The 21628-nt window shown below is 40.7% G+C and overlaps 1 protein-coding gene across 1 annotated transcript in view; it reads right to left on the bottom strand.

Moving 5' to 3' along the window:
* Positions 1-21628, bottom strand: part of Csgalnact (Chondroitin sulfate N-acetylgalactosaminyltransferase) — a 546430-nt gene that overhangs the window by 21944 nt on the left and 502858 nt on the right. The window contains exon 3 of the mRNA XM_067152208.2: positions 17694-18837. Coding sequence (XP_067008309.2) covers positions 17694-18837 — 1144 coding nt within the window. The remainder of the gene's footprint in view (positions 1-17693; positions 18838-21628) is intronic.

Genomic DNA, 21628 nt, shown 5'->3' with positions numbered 1-21628 from the left:
GATGGCTATTGATTAAGTTGGAGGCCATGTGGCCGTGAATGCATGTCTCGCCGACATGTTGTCTAGTTCGAGCCTGTCTCTTTTTCTTGCCGGAAACCAGATGCATTCTGGACACTCCATAGAGACGCGGACAAGAGCGCGCTCTGTATAAATTTTCTAAGAGGACGGAACAATGCCAGAATGCTTGAGTGCATTTCTGAAGTACATTGTGCGCAGCCTTGGAATTGAAAGAGAAAGTAAATATTCCTCAACAACTTAGCCTTTACACCTGGACCAAGTTTATACAATAACACGTGGTATAACATGGTATAACTTCTTTTCATCCTCATTGTTTTTAGGAAAAATCTTAACAATGAATGAGAGGGGTACTATAATAATTTCGTGTGGCTGTTTCCAGCCGGATCCATCCCTTATAAGGCAGACCCTCCGATGAGGGTGGGCGGCATCTGCATGGGTAGGTAACTGCGTGTTATTAAGGTGGAGGATAGTGTTATGTGTGGTGTGTGAGTTGCAGAGATGTTAGGGGCAACACGAACATCCAGACCTCGAGCCAAGGAGATTAACTATTTAAGGTTAAAATCTCCGACCCGGTCAGGAATCGACCACGGGAACCTGTGGATCAAAGGCCAGCACATGGAGACGGACAGAGGAAACCTCGTGTCCTGATCGTGAGGTGGTGCAGCTCTTTCCAGCCTTCCTGCCATTCTTAAATTTCTGGCAGTACCGGGAATCGAACCCGCGCCCCCGAGGACGGCAGCTAATAACACTAACCGTTACGCTACGGAGGCGGACAGAGTTGTACTGGATCGCAATGAATGCACCCGATATTTTCAGTATTTGAACCTGAATATTCCATTGTTAGGCAGTAAAGATTATGTCTTCAGGTTTCAAATATTTCACACATATATGCGAAGGGGGACCAAATAATAACACGACACCACTTTCTTAAAAAGTACAGAATTTATAATTTCCAGTTAAAAAACGTTAGTCAACTTCGAAGTGTTCTCTATTGACACTAATACATTTCGTCATACGTTTCTTCCACTACGCTAAACACCTTTCATACTCATCCTTTCGGATGTCTTGCAGCATTGTCTTCAATTTTCTTTTCACCTCCTTTTTCATCCGTGGAAATAAAACATCACAAGGTGCGAGATCAGGTGAGTAGGGCGGTGTCATGCCGTTTCTTCGCTAAACACGCATGCACAGAAATGGCTGCGTGAGCAGGAGCATGGTCACGGTGTAAGAACTAGTCCCCATTCTGCCACAAATCGGGCCGTTTCAACCGAACAATCTCGCGCAACCGCCTCAAAACACTCAGTTTCACCGTTCATAACATAACAAAAATTAAAGAGGTGGAAAAACACGTCTCACAAAAACTGTCACAGTGGCAAGTTGCCACGCCGCTTGGCGTACGAACTCAGGAGGGGGTTACTTAACACACACCTAGAGAGAGAGAGAAGCATGAACTGCAGGAACAACGCTTGAAGTTAATTACGTCCTATTACTTTCGGGTCCAGCCTCGCATAGCCGCACCTCTAGAACATTTAACAGAAGGACTGGTTCCATAAAGAATGGTAATTCTAGGATCACTAAAAGCCACGATCACACAGACACAGGTCGATGGAGGTTTCCAACTTACTCTGTCCCATTACATAAGACACAAGACACTGTAACATCAGGGATTGATCTGGATAGGGGTCATTTAGTTTCAGTTCTACAATGTCCATGAGTAGCAATATAGCAGAACAAAACAACACATACTGTATTTCAACGAGCCAAATGGAAGGCAAGTGTGTTGAATAAAGAATGAAATATCCTATTTAAGCGCACACTTAACATACTAGCCTAGCGCCGCCACAGAAATCAAGAGTTACTACGTGGGACCAACTCCCTAAAATCACGTTTTAGTGATCTCCTTGTTTTTTCTCGGGAAGCAATGTATGCATTTATTAATACACAACTTAGTATACTTGTCATTTTATGTACAGAGCTATTAATTTAGTGTGGTAGGATAGAAACCAGGAGTTTATTTCATGTTACTTGAGTATTTTTACTACTGGTTAAATGTAGGGCAGGGAGAAGTGTCCTTAACTTTGCCAGGTAAAACGAATCATTTACCTATACACTTATCTCTATCTATCCATTACCCGAGCCTTGTATCAGTACAGAATGCTGTTTGAAACGTTCAACAAACTAACAACGCAACCAAGAACATGAAGTTTAAAGAATAAAACATTCACGAAAATAATCTATTATATTACAGAGTCGAAACTAAAGTTCAGTACGAAGAGAAACTTAAAGTTGAGAATCAAAAGACTTTTAAATTTACAGACCATAAAGGTGGTTGCTCAGGATAAAAAGGGAAGCTATTAACGAAGTAAGAGTAAATGAGGGTAATATTTGGCTATGGAAGTCTTAAATCATCCACTCCTAGTGCAACAGTTTGGGTACTCCTATAAAACAGCTTGGGGCGGGGGTGATTATTGTGACATAAATATCGCTTTATTTTTCAAGTTGCTTTACGTCGCATCGACATAGGTTTTATGGCGACGATGGGACAGGAAAGTACCAGGAGTGGGAAGGAAGCGGCCGTGGCCTTAATTAAGGCCTGGCATGAAAACGAGAAACCACGAAAAAACATCTTCAGGGCTCGAACCCACTATCTCCCGAATGAAAGCTCACATTGTATAACGTAACAAAATGTGCAGCGGGAGTGAAACCGTAGCAACAGTTCAGGCAGTGATGTAAGGTATTGTTACCTAGCAACCGTGCTGGTAGTGATGTAAGGTACTATTACCTAGCAACCGTGCAGGCTGTGATGTAAGGTATTGTTACCTAGCAACCGTGCAGGCTGTGATGTAAGGTATTGTTACTTAGCAACAGTTCAGGCAGTGGTGTAAGGTATTGTTACCTAGCAACCGTGCTGGCAGTGAGGTAAAGTATTGTTACCTAGCAACCGTGCAGGCAGTGATGTAAGGTATTGTTACTTAACAACAGTTCAGGCAGTGATGTAAGTTATTGTTACCTAACCACCGTGCTGGCAGTGATGTAAGGTATTGTTACTTAACAACAGTTCAGGCAGTGATGTAAGTTATTGTTACCTAACCACCGTGCTGGCAGTGATGTAAGGTATTGTTACCTAGCAACCGTGCAGGCTGTGATGTAAGGTATTGTTACCTAGCAACCGTGCAGGCTGTGATGTAAGGTATTGTTACTTAGCAACAGTTCAGGCAGTGGTGTAAGGTATTGTTACCTAGCAACCGTGCTGGCAGTGAGGTAAAGTATTGTTACCTAGCAACCGTGCAGGCAGTGATGTAAGGTATTGTTACTTAACAACAGTTCAGGCAGTGATGTAAGTTATTGTTACCTAACCACCGTGCTGGCAGTGATGTAAGGTATTGTTACTTAACAACAGTTCAGGCAGTGATGTAAGTTATTGTTACCTAACCACCGTGCTGGCAGTGATGTAAGGTATTGTTACCTAGCAACCGTGCAGACAGTGATGTAAGGCATTGTTACCTAGCAACCGTGCAGGCTTTGTCTCATGACTGAGGGTCATCTGAAATCAGCAGCCGTTGATGGATGGCCATGACCGGCACACATAGTTACGATCATTTGGATTTTCGCAAAGGGAAAAGTGGTTTGTTTTCTTGGAAAGGAAGTGCAGCTTGGTGACCATCCTCGTTTAATGTTAATGAAAAAGAAAATGGAAGAGGTCAACACTTAGAAGAATGAAGGTATTCGTAAGTGAAAGGGAAACGCCACAAAGGCACTTTAGGCCTCGCAGCCCTAATACCGTCCAGGTCGGAAAAGAGTAAGTGTTGACCAATGGAGATCGGATTGAGTAGATGCCACAAGTAAGTATAAACAATGCCAGACGCAGCTAGGGGAACCGTATTGAGCAACTCACGCTCCTATGTTGAGAGGTGGTCACCTCTTACGACAGACGGGGATACCTTACAGGTATTCTACCACCCTCACCCCGAGTGATATGTTCAGAGCTGGTTGTGTGTTAATAAAACCTTCGAGTGAAAGAAACATAGTTATTGACAACGTTTATAAAGTACGGTGCCCACAACGGGAATGAAAATAGGGATAAGCCTAGTAAAGGAACGCGTTTTTGGGGGCTCAAATTTAGTTCGAATGGATGCTGCTGCTAGCAATCTCTTGATTGCAGATGACATAGATGGAGAGAGGATGGTCCTATCTCGTGCAGTGGCTCGCAAATTGCCGGCATTAATTTGATAAGCTGGCAATCCTCCACTCGGACCGCAGTGCAGTGCTACCGATTGCCACCAATCAGAAACTATTAACACAAGCCCATTAGCCTACTTAGACAATGAGCTTTACTCACATGTCAGTAGCACTATACACTACACTAAACACGGTTACTGAGAGATTACCACCGACAGAAGTCACTAAAACATGAAAGCAAATATCTCTTTCACTTAAACTGGAAATTAGAGTCTCCATAAAAGAGAACAAACATGGTGGGGACATTTTCAAATGATGTGAGAAAGGCCAGCCACCATTGTCCCACTTCCAGTGCACCCTATTCGTTCATTGAAAAGTACTATTCTGTTTGGAATTATCATTTATGCCGGCCTCGCGTTTTAGGGGTAGCGTGCCTGCATCGTATCCGGAGGCCGCGGGTTCGATTGCCAGTCAGGTCAGAAATTTTTACCTGTATCTGAAGGCTGGTTCGAGATCCATTTAGCCTACGTGATTACAATCGAGGAGCTATCTGACGGTAAGATAGCGGCCCCGGTCTAGAAAGCAAACAGTAACGACCGAGAAGATTCATCGTGCCGATCACAGGACTCCTTCTGGTTGAGCAGCAATCGCTTGGTAGGCCAAGGCCCTTCAGGGCTCTTGCGCCATGAAGTTTGGTTTAGTGTGGTTCCATTCTTCATGTGTTCTTGACTGGAGCAGACAGTAATGTAATTAAGTCAGGATATCATGTGGATTGTATCACTTCGAAGTTACTGATCTCTAGCACCACCCTAGTGTCACCTGCCTTGTCCGGCTCCATGGCTAAATGGTTAGCGTCCTGGGGTCCCGGGTTCGATTCCCGGCAGGGTCGGGGGCTGGGTGTATGTGTCATCTTCATCATCATTTCATCCTCATCATGGCGCGCAGGTCGCCTAAGGGTGTCAAATCGAAAGACCTGCACCTGGCGAGCCGAACATGGCCATACGCCATTTATGAGACGAGACAAATGTTTCCAACACTCGCACGCTATAAGACCCTCTTACTTGTATTTCCATGTTCATTTCTTTATTGTTTGAGAGCCGGGTTCTGACCCCAACATGGCAGTTCGATCCTGGTTCAGTTCGGTGGTGTTCTAATACTGTCCGTAGATTTATTGGCACGTAAACGAACTCCTGTGAGACAAAACTCTGACATGTCGGCATCTCCATAAACCGTTAAAAATAGTTAGTGGGACGTAAAAAAACAATGAAGATCTTATTGTTCGATGATCATACTTTGGATATTCTTTGTTGAAACATTCTGAAGTGCTGTTTTCTAATTTTTCACATTTTTTCCCAGTGTTTGCGAAATTCCTATAATTTTTTTTTGCTGTAGTTAAGAAAGAGTCGAGTGCTATAATGTAAATAGTAAACTATTTATTTTGTTTAAATGAAAATATCCAGGACATGAATGACCTACTCATAATACTGTGTACGTCATGTATCAGGTCTCCGTCCGGTTAATTCCATAAAATGTCATCGATGTCAGTAAAGACTGACATCGTTACGTGACAATGCGACTGTCAGCCCTCTTGAGGCTCCGTTTGGTATTTTCTGGAGAGGATGAGTGAGCCTTTTATTATGATTTATGGTGTCCAGCTTCATGGCTAAATGGTTAGCGTGGCTGCCCTTTGGTCACAGGGTCCCGGGTTCGATTTCCGGCAGGGTTTGGAATTTTAACCATCATTGGTTAATTCCGCTGGTTCAGAGGCTGGGTGTATGTGTCATATTCATCATCATTTCATCCTCATCACGACGCGCAGGTCGCCTACGGCCGTCAATACAAAAGACGTGCACCTGGCGAAGTGAACATGTCCTCGGACACTCCCGGCACTGAAAGCCATACGACATTTCATGATGACTTATGATATGAGACATTAATAGTACATCCTGCAACAAGTCTATAATAGCAATGATTAAGACACGAGTATGTTTATAAAACGACTGAAGCGAGTGTCTTAAAGGCGAGCTGCATAGGACTGTCATAAAATTGTTTTAAAAACCTCCATATTTTACAACAAATTTTTCGTGTTTGTTTTCGAAACCTAGTAGACTGTTTCCTAATTTCCATAGTTATTTACCAAATAATAAAATTAAGGTCATAATCAAAATACTTAAAATATAAAAATAACGTTATTCATTGTAAATCGCGGAGTGTGTGTGCAACTCTTGTTCTGTTTCTCCACGGGGTCGTGTATGGAGCGAGATGAAACTTATTAGCGAGTTTTTACGACCGGAAGCGCTTCCTTGCTATCCATCCCATCTGAGGAGTCAATGAGGTCAAATTAATGACGTGATATTTGATAATAGAAAGGAGGAGGGTAAAATTCGGTGCCTGCACATAGCACCTTGGAGTGTGCTCCAGGCTTAACGTCGTAATCCGACGGAACAGCGGCATGTGCCCTCAATTCGTATGAGTACTGTGGAGAGGTTTTGGCACGTAATATAGTGATTATGTTGCACGACAATTGCAACTTCAGCATTTTTTGTAAAAATGATAACTTCTTTTTTACAATCAGCCACCTTTATGTAGAAAAAAATGTTTATTACTATTAGACTGGAAATGCTTGGACTTTTATAAGAAGCCTGATGCATTACAACCTAATTGTAGAACGTACTAAAAGGCAAACACGATCTCCAGCCATTTTCTAATTATCCTGACAGCTAGCCAATGTTATTTCTCTTCTTGTCCGCAAGTGGCGCTTCCCTAGTAGACGAGCTGTTTGGCAGACGACAATGAGTAACCGCTAATGTCGGTCATTAGAGCAGACGTGCGTGACACTTCCCTTAATATTCAATCTAAATAAGAGTCAAAAGATAACTTTTTCAGATAATGATTCCAGAATTAACTATTATTATCACTATAAATTTACATTTGAAATATTATGGCTAAGTACCATTCTTAATTCAGATTGTGTTATCTTCTTTCTTATAGCTGAGTTGCCATTTGCAAATTGGGACAAGTCGATTTTGACAAAATGTTATTAAATAATGCAAATTTCATTTCTACAGTCACAGATAATCTAAAATCGTAATTTTCTTTTACACCGCAGCTAACAAATAAGCGGTTTAATTTGCTGAAGTTGTGAAATCTGTGGTCAAAGTTTAGCTCAATATTTTTATTTGAAATTTGCATTTAGCCCATTTTTCAGCAGAAGGACGGGGTTAGCCTGTTTTTCAAACGTCTAGGTGGACACATTGGGCGAGAAATCGGCTGCAAAACTGGCCATGTCAGGAACGTTCCAGTCTGCTTCTAGTAGGTCGGGAAGTTTATGGGGAAAATGTAATAACCAATTGTAAAAAATAAATGTTATTAACTGTGACTTTCTATCTTTATTTTTTACAGAGTCGCAAGCACATAGTATAGTCAAGTTCCCATGTTAAAATAAGAGTCACTTTAGAGTTGCACAATCAGTAATGAACAATGCTCGCAGGATAAACATCCACAAAGATTAATTTCTGAGGATGAATCTTTGAAAAATAATGAAAATGTTAGCAAAAAGAAGTAGCTTCAAGCAACTTGGTCTGAAAGTTCAAAATCAAGATCCTCAGTGTCGTTTTCTTCCTTTGGTGCTGCGTCGAATTGCAAGATTTGTTGCTGCAGAAACACTTCATTGAAGAACTACAACTTCACCAGATGAAGCCATGATTCCCTAAAGTGCAATTCTAGGAGCTCTTTGATGTCCATTATTTTAGCTGGCTTCAGTTTGACCTCCTTTGGAATCACGTCAGGAATGACATCATTCTGCAAACGTTTGCCTCGTTTGATAAGGGTTCTGGGATCTCAACATTCAAAATGGTAGAATAGGTCTCCCTGCAGAAGGCATGCCTTCTTATTTCCTGTTTTCGTGATGATGAATTCTTACCTCTTTGAAATTGGAATTGCCAGCTTCCCAGACTCTTGGTGACGACGTTGGCGAGTTGCTTCCAATTCCTTTTTTCACAATCTTCCTCCCCCAACGAAACTACCTTCGACATTTTTCATTATATTAATGCAGACCTTCGGGCTTTTAGCCATGCTTAACTCCTTAAACTTCCTCTCCAAGTTTCCGAAGGCTCTGTCATGGGGGATGAATGAATGGCCGACGATCGGGAACCTAATTTCTATCGTTTGGACGTGTATCGGAGCCTCGCATAACAACCAGTGCATCAGCATTCCAACCCTAGTCAAATATTTTTTCTGACCGCCACATCCAACCACAAAATATCGTATTTTGGTAATACCTTCGAAATCAACATGCATTAGTTGGTGATATACAGTAGACGCTATTTCGCTGGAGCTTTTGGCGAACTCATTCTCTAACCATACGTACGACGTAAAAGTTTCTGATGTTTGAGTGCTTGTGGATGGACCCTGGCAAACAGTGAGGTTGTAGAAACCTTTGAAGCACTAAATTTGTTTGGCAATCGTAGCTGAGCGTATGTTCCCCATCATTTTCTTCCTCATGTTTTACTGCGCTGGCGTGGCGGGAGAAACAAATGCAGATCTCCGGTAAGGCCAACTTGAACTTCTATAATCACAGCATTCACATTTGCATTCTATTTCCTGAAAATGGACCTCGACTGCTTTATGGAAAGAGATAGCTCATTTTGCACCCTGAGCCAGCAGTTACATGAACCACTTTGCAGCCGCATGCGCTTTCTAAAGGGCTTTTAGCCGAATTTTCTGCGTGACAAATAATCCCCAAAACAGCCAATAAGGTACTCTACCTAGTAGTGACAACAAGTACATTTTTTAATAAGTTTTGGCAATAGGATCGCTTTGCACACGGGTGACTCAACTGTAGAATTTATTTCAAAATGTAACCTAGGCATACAGGATATGTGATGATTGTTGAATGGTTGAAGTGATTCTGGATTAATTTCGATAGAAACCTGTCATTTAGGCCTACTACTAATTTTGTTGGTTTGATTTTAATTTTCTTAACGCTCTACAAAATATTTTATATTTTTATTTTAAATAAACCATTGAAGGTGATTCAAGAAGTGAGCATGTGAAATTAGTACTTCATCACAATATTAAATATAATGCTGCTTTCAAAGAAATTGCAAAGAGGCTAGCCTTTTGGCATTTTCATTTACACGTGACTGCGTTTTACAATTAGGCAGCAGTTCATCAGGTTTACTATAAAAAGGCCAAAAATATCCAGTGTAATTGAGTAACAAACATTTCTCTACAAAACAAGTTAAGTTGCAAGTTGTATACTACAACTTCTTCTGGCGGCCGACATCCTCATGGCGAAACGTCTTTCGATCAACGGGACTCGAAACCTGCTAACCACTGTGTCAAATCGTATAAAATTTACGCATTAACGATTGTAAATTGCAGAGTATTACACGCAATTGTTTCAAATAATTTCCCGTTACTAAATAAAATTAATATTGTTTATATGTACAAAAACATTACATTCTTCGCATAATCTGTTTATTTATTTCGTGTCAGAGTGTTGAGAAACTTAAAAATATAAATAAGGTATTATATACAAATAAAACAGAATACATTTTATGTCACAAAACATGTTTCACACAATGTCTGCCCAGAAATGGGCAACAGAAATTCCCTCTTCAGTGGCTTGAATCAAGTCTTGAAGTGTACAACGAACAGGGCAGGACTGACAGTCATACAGGTGTTGGGTAATTTGTTGCTCCCCACAATCGCAGAAGTCTGACTGATCTTTCAGATAACCCCATTTTTTAAGGTTATCCTTGGATTTACCTACTCCACATTATCTGTTAGTAATTTACGAAGACTACAAGAGCAGCCGGCATAAAACGTCTGTCAGCAAGTCGTGTTGGATATTATTTCGCTCCTAATTCAAGCGAAACAAGCAAACACTTGTCATGAGAACCATGCGGCGATAACAATTTCTAATTTAGAACACTAGAAGTTGGGGGTCACCAGAACCTGTGTGTATAATAATTTACAACAATTCGTGCTTAGGTACAGTCCAGCCATGCAAGTTTGGGGATCACTCACATCTGGTGCTGACGACGTGATTCATGCGCTACCCTCTTCATCAATTAACAGCCTGCTCATTAAAACCGCATTCGAGATGCACCTGTGACGCTGGCGCGGTGCCAAAAGGGCTGCCACTGCTATGACTTGGTGATGTCTCATCTCATAAGAGCACAAATATGTTTCGTTTTAAAGGAACTACACAGCACATTTTCCCATTCATTTAAATCCCTTGTTTTGACGTACATACGAGCTTCCGTCATTAGAATGTAAGCAAACTGAATTATCGACATCTCGCAGAACTGTCGTTTCCAGAAAGAACCACATGTTTTACCTATCTATCTATCTATCTATCTATCTATCTATCTATCTATCTACTCAAATGAAACTATGTGTGTTTGTTCGTCTCACATGGACTCCAAAACTACTGGAACGATTTCGCTGAAAATTTCACAATTTGTTCTTATTATTTCTGAGAGGGTTTACAAGGTGGCTTGAACGAAATCCGATGGGTAGTTTGTAATGATGAGTAATCTTATCTTACTATATATAAAAATGGATGTATGTGTGTAGGTGTGTGTGTAAATGACACATCTCCTCCTAAACCACTGCAACAATTTCAACCAAACTTGGTACACTTATGACTTAGTATCAGGAGACAAACCGCATGGGGGTAAGACACCCCTAACATCTATGGGAGCAAGGGAGGACAATTAAAATATAAACGAAAATAATGTCGAATCCATACTTTTTGGGGGTCGCTGAGATGAATAGTGACACTCCGGAATTTTTCAAAGTCCAAGTTCAACCCCATTTCGGGTGGGGGTGGGGGGATGGGAGAGTGATATACAAAAATAATCAAAAATAGTGTCGAATCCATAGTTTTCGGGGTCACTGAGTTGAATAGCGAGACTCCGGACGTTTCATAAGTCCAAGTTCATCCCACTTTGGGGTGGGGTCGAGGGGGAGAGTGATATATAAAAATAATCGAAAATAGTGTCGAATTCATAGTTTTCCGGTTCGCTGAGATGAGTAGTAACATTCCAGATTGTTTAAAGTCCAAATTCAGCCCCCTTTGGCATAGGGGTGAGAAAGGGCGAAAAAATAAATTGTCCAAAATGACCAAGATAATGGATGTATGTATGTTGCAGTATGACTTACTACCTGGAAAATATACTGTGGGAGTAAGACGCCCCTAGAACAAATAGGGAAGGAGGTAAATGTAATCCATATTAATAAATGGAAGTCATTTTGGAGCGATCTATATATACAGTGCTGCATATATTTTTAAACTAAGGCATATAAATGCAAACAGACGTGAATAAATGAGACACTTCCAGGCATCTTAAAAACTTAAAACTTGATAGCAGACAAGCTGATGCCCGGGCGAATTGGCCATGCGGTTAGGGACGCGCGGCTGTGAGTTTGCATCCGGGAGATAGTGGGTTCGAATCCCACTGTAGGCAGCCCTGAAGATGGTTTTCCGCGTTTTCCCATTTTCACACCTGGCAAATGCTGGGGCTGTACCTTAATTGAGGCCACGGCCACTTCCTTCCTACTCCTAGGCCTTTCCTATCCCATCGTCTTATTCCTTGTGAAATTGGTTACAGATATATTGTAGAGTAATATTTATATTGAACTTGTGTGTTCGACAGACTTCAAACCTTAGACGCATTTCTTTACCACATTCATTTCGGGAGAAAATGACCAGAAACCGATTTACAGGACAATGATATATCACAATTGAAGGTGACACCATAAGGAGAGCAGATCATTTGACTAACTTCCGTTACTTTGTCCGCGGACAATTTTCAGATGATTGGAGCCTCAATGATGTTATGAATATGATTGATTCTGCGATTCTGTTATTCTATATAGAACAGAATACAGTGGTCCAAACGACAGATAAGAAACTGACAGATCGTTTTCAAGGATATATGAATTTGAAGGTGTCACCATACCAGCCGTCTTGAAAAACAAAAAATCACCGAGAAAGTTGGCTGTGCAGTTGGGGTCACGCAGCTGTGACCTTGTATTCGGGAGACAGTGGGTTCGAATGCCACCGTAGGCAGCCTTGGAGATGATTTTCCGTGGTTTCCCATTTTCACACCAGGAAAATGCTGGGGATGTACCTTAATTAAGGCCACGGCCACTTCCTTCTAACTCCTAGGCCTTTCCTAACCCATCGTCGCCATAAAACATATCTGTGTCGATGCGACTTAAAGCCACTAGCAAAAAAAAAAAAATAAGGCACAGCCCAAGCATGTGCCTGGTGTGAAAATGGGAAACCACGGAAATCCATCTTTAGAGCTTCCGACAGTGGGTCTCGAACTCCCGAATGATACGCGCCCCTAACTGTATTGCTGCCTTGAAGAATTACTTCTCCTTCTGCTTCTCATCTTGATCGTTATTGGATTCCGCGTTTTATATAGCCTCCGTCCAGTCACTGAATCTCTTTAATATTTACAATTCTTATATTAATGGTGATTCTGAATATCTTGTTATGCCATTTAAAGTACATATTTATGAAAGTCGATTCTTGTTGATGGGATATATATTAAAAATATTAAAACAGCGGGATAAAAATACACAGAGTTACAGTGTACTATACCTCCTTGCCAGTGTGATTCATCACGACATTTAACTACCAAACATACAAGACCGAATCACATATAAAGGAGGTTGTTAGTTATATAAGTTACACTGTTACACTGTTAATCTGCTTTCCTGAAGGAAATGAAGCATTACCTCTGCCGCTTGAACTGCAGGATTATATAACAGACAAGATACATCCAATGGCAGTGGAAAACCCAACTTCATTAATTTCTGAACACATTTTTTCCGTTGATGATTGACTTTCTCACACTGGGATACAACATGATTTGTTGTACCGACTAATTTACCACATTCACAGACATTCGATTCGATCACCTTTATTCTAAATAAATGTTCTGAGGTACAGGCGTAATTGAACCTTAGTCTTATTATCATGGTTCACACCACTGTCGTTCTGTGCTCGAAGAATTACATTCAACCAAGACCAACTACAATGTCTTGATTCAACTTCCTACTCAGCTACGCGGCGGCAAAGTCACAGAAGTTTTCCGAAGTGTTCCGATTATATTCTTGCAGCCTATGCGGTGAAACACGAAACTATTGCTCCTTCAGGAGCTAGACTCTTGTTACGTGGAACCACGGCCGACTGCGTGGAACAAACGGTAAGTGAAAGACGTAGTTACAAGTAACGCCACTAGTCTAACTCGATCGAACAACTGAAAGCGAGATTTGCTTGTAAATCCCCTATTACTGAATGTTATTTGGCCATGTGCACTGTGAGGAAGATACGTTTGTGTATGATAATGCACTTGGCACACTTCTTAAATATAAATTAGACGGTGAAGAAGAAAACGAGTAATAATTTGTTAAAGTTCTCACTAGAAAGTAAATCCAAAGCAATTATATTAATCCAATTTGTATACATGTACGAAGAAAATTAAACGTGTAATCAATTGCAGCCGTTAAGTGGTCATTGAAAGAAAGTGTGAAGGATTCTTTCAAGGAACGTGTTTCCTAAGGACTAAATGAAAGACAGAAAGAACCACAGTTGGATGGAATGGAGACTCGTGAAGAATGACGTCAGCAGGACTGCTGAGGGAATTTTAGCGAGAAAGGAAAGATCGCCGAAGAATCCATGGATAATGCCGGAGATACTAGACCTGATTGATGTACGACGAAATTACAAGAATGCAAAACATCAAAGGGGCTGAAAAGAATACAGGCGAATAAAGAATGAAGTGTTAGAATGTGCAGGACAGCTAAAGAAGAATGGCTGAATGAGAAGTGCAAGGATGATAAGGTTGTATGGTTCTAGAAATGGTAGATGGTGTATAATCAAAGAAACCTTTCGAGAAAGGAAAGCTAGATATGTGAATAATAAGAACTCAGATATAAACCCACTTCTAGGAAAAGAAGACAAGGCTGAAAGATGGCAAGAACATATCCAACAGTTCTATCAAGGTAGAGACGTAAATTATATGGTTCTGGTACAAGAAGAGACAATTGATTCTGATGAAATCGGAGACCCAATTTAGAAGTCAGAATTTTACAGAGTTTTCAGAGACTTAAGTATGAACAAGGCACCTAGAACTGATTACATTCCCTCAGAATTACTGTCTGTCTTAGACGAAACCACATGGTGAGGTTATTCCATATAATATCTATGATACAGGAGAAGTGACATCAGATTTGCGGTAGGAACTTGTTATATATATTTCCAAGAAAGCCGGTGCTGACAAGTGTGGAAACTACCGCAGCATTACTTTAGTATCTCACGCCTGAACAATTTTACACGTATTATTTACAGAAGAGTGGAAAGATAATTCGAAACCGAGTTGTAAGAAGATCAGTTTGGCTTCAGAAGAAATGTAGGAACACAACAAGCGATCCCGGCTTTACGTCTGATCTTAGAGGATCGAAGTAAGAAAGTTAAGCCCGCGTACATGGCGTTCGTAGATCTAGAAAAGGCATTTGATAATGTTGATTGGACCAAGCTATTGATACTCTAAAGTTGATGGGGATCAGATACCGAGAACGGAAAATTTATCTACAATCTATATAAAAATCAGTCTGTAAAGATAAGAATCGAGGGCCATGAAAAAGAACCATCAATCCAGAAAGGAGTGATGCAAGGCTGCAGTTTGTCTCCCCTCCTTTTCAATGTTTATATAGAATAGACAGTGAAGGAAATGAAAAGAGGAATTTGGAAAGGGAATCACAATCCAAGAAGAGGAAATCAAAACCCTGAGATTTCCCTATTATATTGTTATTTTGTCTGAGACTGCAGAAGATCTCGAGAAGCTGCTGAATGGTATGCACGAAGTCTTGGATGAGGAGTACAAGATGAAAATAAATAAGTCCAAAACAAAAGTAATGGAGTGCAGTCGAATGCAGTCAGGTGACTGAGGTAATAATAGATTAGGACATGAAGTCTTAAAGGAAGTAGATGAATGTTGTTACTTGGGTAGTAAAATAACTAACGATGGCAGAAGTAAGGAGGACATCAAATGGAGACTAGCACAAGCAAGGAAGACCTTTCTTAAGGACAGAAATTAGCTCAATTCGAATAAGAAATGTGTTTTTGAAGACTTTCGTCTGTACTGTGGCATTGTATGGAAGTGAAAGGAGAACGATCACTAATTCAGAAAGAACGACAATAGAAGTTTTTGAAATGTGGTGTTACAAAAGAATGCTGAAAGTGAAATGCATAGATCGAATAAGGAATAAAGAGATATTGAATAGAATTGTGAGAGGAGATCGATTTGACAAAATTTGACGTGAAGAAGGGATAGAATGATAAGGGCACACCTTAAGACCCCCAGGACTTGTTCAACTGGTTTTTGAGGGAAGTGTAAGCGGTAAGAACGTTAGGGGTAGACCAAGGCATGCATATGACAAGAAGGTTATAGGAAATGTAGGGTGTAGAAGTTATGTAGAAATGGATTATTTTTTACGTCGCACCGACACAGACAGGTCTTATGGCGACGATGGGACAGGGAAGGGCTAGGAGTTGGAAGGAAGCGGCCGTGGCTTTAATTAAGGTACAGCCCCAGCATTTGCCTGGTGTGAAAATGGGAAACCACGAATGGAAAATTTAGCTCGGGATAGGGTGGCATGGAAGCTGCATCAAACCAGTCTAGGGACTGATGACTCAAACACATCATGGTTTTCCTGAATGATATATTTGTGGGTAGATACGACATTCCGGTCTAGAAAGCCAAGAATAACGGCCGAGAGGATTAGTCGTGCTGACCACATGACACCTCGTAATCTGCAGGCCTTCGGGCTGAGCAGCGGTCGCTTGGTAGGCCAAGGCCCTTCAAGGGCTGTAGTGCCATGTGGTTTGGTTTGGTTTTAGATACGACATTTACTAAAATTTTATATGTGGTTAGATAAGAACTTTAACAACAATTTCAATTATCTGCTACAACTGTGACTGTAATATACAGAAGCAAGCCACTTTTTTTTAATATTTCGTGAGAATTAACAGTGTTTTTGCTGTCTAGGTATAGAAATGAACCAGGAATAGGGATCCAGAAATTTTTTGAAAAATGATACAATGTTATATTTATTTACTTACTAGCTGTAGTACCCGGATAGTTTTTGAATGTTTACCTTTAATATTTGTATTACCAGTTAGTTAAGTGTAAAGTGAATGCTTATAGAATTCTTTTTGAGATGTTGATTTTACGACCTATTATGTAGTTTTAGAGTTATTTAGATGTATTTGATTTCAAGTTTTGGTTATTTAATTTTCCAGTAAAACTTTGTCCTTGTGGAAGCTAGAATTGATTGGGAAGTATTTGATTCTTTCTTTATTACTAATACAGTACATAGGAATTATATATTTTTTCTTTCCATTGATTAATTTTAATAAGTAACTAACAGCAGAAAACATCCACAACAACTAAAGAAAGACATTACACTACCAATAGGCTAGGGAAGCTAAAGTAGGCAAAAAGGGCAAAATAATAACTGGTCATACTATTCCTCAATGTACGGAAATGTGTTCGTCTCTATGTAACACTTCGATATATCCTCCCAGATAAAAAAAGGGCGTTTTCCCTAACTTCCTGGCTATAGTTATAAGATACAGTCGAACCTCGATATATCGAACCTGCATTACTCGAATTTTCAGTATTTCCCGGCCGTTTGTGCTATTTTTAATCTGCATTTATTTATCTACTACTCGAAATCCAGTTACACCAATTTCTCGATTTCTCGAAGTAAAATATACTCCTTAACTCGAATTTTGTGCAACATTAACTGTGCAATACGGCATTTGTGGTTTGTGAGGAACAGAGGATTACAGTGATGCTGGGAGCTAATGTGACGGGAACCGGAAAACTAAAACTTCTAATGATCGAAAAATCGGCGAAGCTTCGCTGTTTCTCGGGTGTGAATTAATTACCGGTCACGCACGAAAGCAACCTCTGAAGTCGCGGATGACAAGCTCTATTTAGGAACTCCATGCGTGGTGTTGGTGAGAAGTTTCAACTTGAAGGGAGGAAAGGTTAACAGTAGCAAACAGAAGAGACTAACAGATTTTTACCAAAGGTGTTAAAGGAGGCATGTTTCTTGTTTCACTGTTATACCCTGTCTTCCAAAAAGTTATTATAACAGAAATTATAATTAAAGTTATGCCATAAAACCGAGTTTCTTTTTATATTTTTAAATACTGTTAAAATAATGTATTCAGTATCAGCCCGTAGATACACATGGTTCCATTATGTGCTACACATGCTCAAAAACGTCCCATTGTACTTTCTAATAAGTAAGTCTACGAGACCCGCAAAACTTGCGGCAGTTACAAAAGTGTCTACCTCTATTTTTTGTAATATGTTCTTCATTTGAATTTCTTGAGTATTGTCTAGTACTAGCAACTAATTCCATGCATTCATTCTCAAAGAGTAGAGAGGGTACAGTACCTGTATTGGCAGGTCATGCCGTAGCCGAAGTCTCTCCAGAATCCGGTGTCCCTGGAGATGACGAGCTGGTCGGTCTCGGGAGGGACCTCCTTGCCCTGCAGGGTGTACACCACGTGAGGGTTGTAGAGACTGAACACCACAGGATAGTACACTTTACGTCCGGGCTTGGTGTTCCAGCGGCAGCGGTCCAGGAAGCGCGCACTGAACACTATGTCTACATCGCACATGAAGAGTAGCACGTCACCTCCACTACTCAGTGGACCGTTTGGGGGGTCCCAAGCTTTCTCAGCCCCTACCCTCAGCCCCTTACCTCGAGAGAAAGTCTCATTGAGGGCCAACAACCTCAAGTTGTGGCTGTTCGCCCCACTGTTCTTGGTCATGAGCACACGCGACATGATCGCCCGCGCTTCTGACAAACCCTCCTCGCCAAAATACACCACCGTCAAATAGACACGTCTATCGTTCTTCAGAGCAATCTTAACGAACTTATCCATAAAGCTCTGAAATGTTGCTGTGCGTCCAGATAGTGGCAATATAATGTGGATCAACTCTTTCTCTCGTGCGCTGGGCAGAGTCTCTGTTGATATTGTCTGAAGGGGTGCAAAGGGCCTCATGAGTATCACTTTGGTGTAACCACCATTTGACTGAGCTTCTCCGTGATTCTTATTACTATTTACACTTTTAGTCCGAAAATACATCTCGTACTGTGTGCCTGTGGTAGGTTCTGTACGGTACAGTCCTTCCAAGAAGTCATCTAGGGTATATTTTGAAAGGGATGCTTTGGTGTTTGTCGGTGGCGTTGTAGAGTTCTTGTTCAAAGACTCCAATGCCTTGACTAGAGCTTCTAAGAGGTCCTTCCTTTTAAAGCCGATTGGTTTCTCCACAACACGCTTCCCTAGTCCTAGGTCTACAGGATACACACGACTGAAGGTGAAATGGTTGAAGGCAATCAGCTCATACTCATTGTTCAGAGGAAGGCCTCTTGAGATCTCAGCCGCGTTCAGCTGACGCCGGACGTAGGACGAACAGTCTTCATTCGTGGACGTGATGCCCACCAGTGATGAGGACGACGCTGTTAAGTTCAGAGTGACACTGTTGTAACTGAGGGCGGGGGAGTCCTGCTGATTGGAACCACCACCAGCGCCTGTTGAACAACGAAAACGTATTGTTATTATTATGCCTTTATTTACATGGCGTAGCATAGGCTATAAAGCCCGTTATTCAGCCAAACCATGCATTGTAATGTACGTACAGTTTAACACATTACTCTCTCTCATATTATCAAATATAAAGTGTCGTGTACACCACCTTTCATGCGCATACTACTTCTTCAAACTCTTATATTCCCAATAATTGAATATGCATCAGTCGTATAGAACGTTTTATCTGAAAGTTTGAGCATAAAATTACAGGGGGTACAAAACGCATGTGTTCGTTACGTGACAAACGCCAGACGTGATGAACACATGACACCCTATTTCATACATCTGCAATGGTTGAAGCTCCATGAACGACGGGAAATCTTAGTAGCCGCACAAAATTTTCAAATTGAAGACTCCATCCTACTTTTATAATGCATTTAAACCTATGGAGTCACTACATAAGAGAGATAATAGGTTTACAAAAACTACCCTTCAAATTCAAATTCCCCTGCATCTCTTATCTTTAATGTATCTAATCTTCACCGTTACGCAAATAACACTAACTGTACTCAACTAAAGCAGTCCTTAACATCTATCTCATGGAGGAGTATACAAGAGGCTGAGATCAGGCATTCTTGTTTCTAACAATCAGAAATATGTAATCGTTTCTCTTTTTTAGTTTTATATTCTTTAGATTCTTGTAGCCTAAAATAATAAATAGCCTTAATGATATACTTTCTCATTTCTTATATAATTTATGTTTTAATTTTATTGAATTTGGTATCTGTATATTCATTTATAAGTTTAATATTATAAAATGTAGTTAGTGTGTTCCTCAACATGCATTGTATTATACGAAGATGCTGCATAAAGCGGCTTTCCAGCCTCAGTGGCATGTAAATCATCAATAAATTCAAATTCAAATTCAATTCTCTCTCTACAATACTAAACTGTACACAAAATAGTAAAGCTTAGTGGCACACGAAGTGAAATAACAAAAGAGGAAAGCAGAATTAATGTGTTTACACTCGACTTGATCCGTCCAAGTACCACTGCCAACATTGCCTTCTACATGGCAGTCCAGATAGGGTGTCCCTTAGGTCATTAGGCAATGAATTCCATATGGGAATTATACTGAGAACAAAATATTTATTGTAGAGGGTGGATCAGTGGTTTGGTAGTTTATTTTTTGCTATTTGTTTTACGTCGCAACTTGCAAAAAAAAAAAAAAAAAATCGGATATATTTATGTCAACACGTAATGAAGGCATCGTTTTATAATTAAGAAACGGAGATGAATGCAAAAATATGGTACAGGCGGTTGAACCACGTACTCCGTCCATTCATAGAATTGAGGTTAATTTTTGAGAGAATGAGTGTCATGTAACGATATACGTGACGGAAGTGTAACCTAGCAACCGTGCAGGCTGTGATGGAAGGTACGGAAGGATGGTCAGACAATTTTACCTAGCAACCGTGCAGGCTGTGATGGAAGGTACGGAAGGATCCTAGCAACCGTGCAGGCTGTGATGTAAGGTATGGATGGATGGCCAGGCAGGGTTACCTAGCAACCGTGCAGGCTGTGATGTAAGGTATGGATGGATGGCCAGGCAGGGTTACCTAGCAACCGTGCAGGCTGTGATGTAAGGTATGGATGGATGGCCAAACAATGTTACCTAGCAAACATGGATTTCTTTTGGACACTACCCTTTACAGAGCTAGAGGAAAAGTTGAAAGGAACGCCTTGACCTGGCATTACCATGGTTACGGCTGGCCATTCCTTGATGAGTGTCCAAGAGCGGAGAGTTAGTTTGCAAATATCTCGGAAATGGTTGATTTTAGAACGCATTTTTTCCCGCAGTGAGGAATGTCCAGACCTACAACAACTTTGATATTTCATATTTTTTTTAATGTTGTGCGTTCTTACAATATAGTCTTAAAATTCGCATTTCACGTAGCCTGCTGAGAATGTGTATTCTTCTTCACTGTAGTATCGGTGAAATAGGATCAGCGTGTAGCAGTGAGGTCGCAGTTGCGATCAATCGCGTTCTGTACGATAGAAGGGAGGTTTCGAAATTATACCTATTTAAATTGATATGTTTTAGACGGATGTTCCTGTACGAGTGTGAAGGGTGGGTGGAATTATGTGTTGAAAGTGACAGCCATTAAGACCACAAGAATTACTGCTGGTGAAAATAAGTGGGAAAAATGGCAGGAGAGCACTCGTAATGAGAGGATAAAATCTAAGAATTACCTTATCATTAAAGCGCGTACGTTAAATTCTATATAATAACTCCATGAATGACTTCGTACTGCTTAATTAAAATATGAATAACATTTACTGCGCTCACAATTTGTTGATGGCCTAAAACTTAACAAAACGTGGAGTATAAAATACAGTAAATTAAAATTGTCTCAAAATATTGGGTTGGTGCGTAAGTCCGTAGCGGCTTTTCGTAAGTTTAATCACGGCCGACTTGATGCTTCGCTGTAGCTAGCTAGCTAGCGCAGCGAGGGATTCAGTCGACCGTGGTTTAATAAACACGTAAGACAGACGTTAATCATCAACAATTATTCTCCTTCATTATTTCCAAATAATCTGCCAATGCTGGAATAGTTTATAGATACCACGCCTGTAGAAATCTTGTGGTTTTGAGTTCAAAAATTCGTCAAGCCATGTTCGGAGCGAATTTTTATCCGGAAAGGAGGTTCCTTGAAGATTGTTCGATAGAGAGTGAAAGAGGTGAGAATCCGAGGGCGCAAGATCAGGTAAATAAAGTGGGTGTGGAATGAA

Source organism: Anabrus simplex, chromosome 8 (assembly GCF_040414725.1).
Source record: "Anabrus simplex isolate iqAnaSimp1 chromosome 8, ASM4041472v1, whole genome shotgun sequence".
Classification (NCBI taxonomy): Eukaryota; Metazoa; Arthropoda; class Insecta; order Orthoptera; family Tettigoniidae; genus Anabrus; species Anabrus simplex.
The sequence above is the reverse complement of the archived record's forward strand: the minus strand, read 5'-3'. Positions and strand labels throughout refer to the sequence as shown.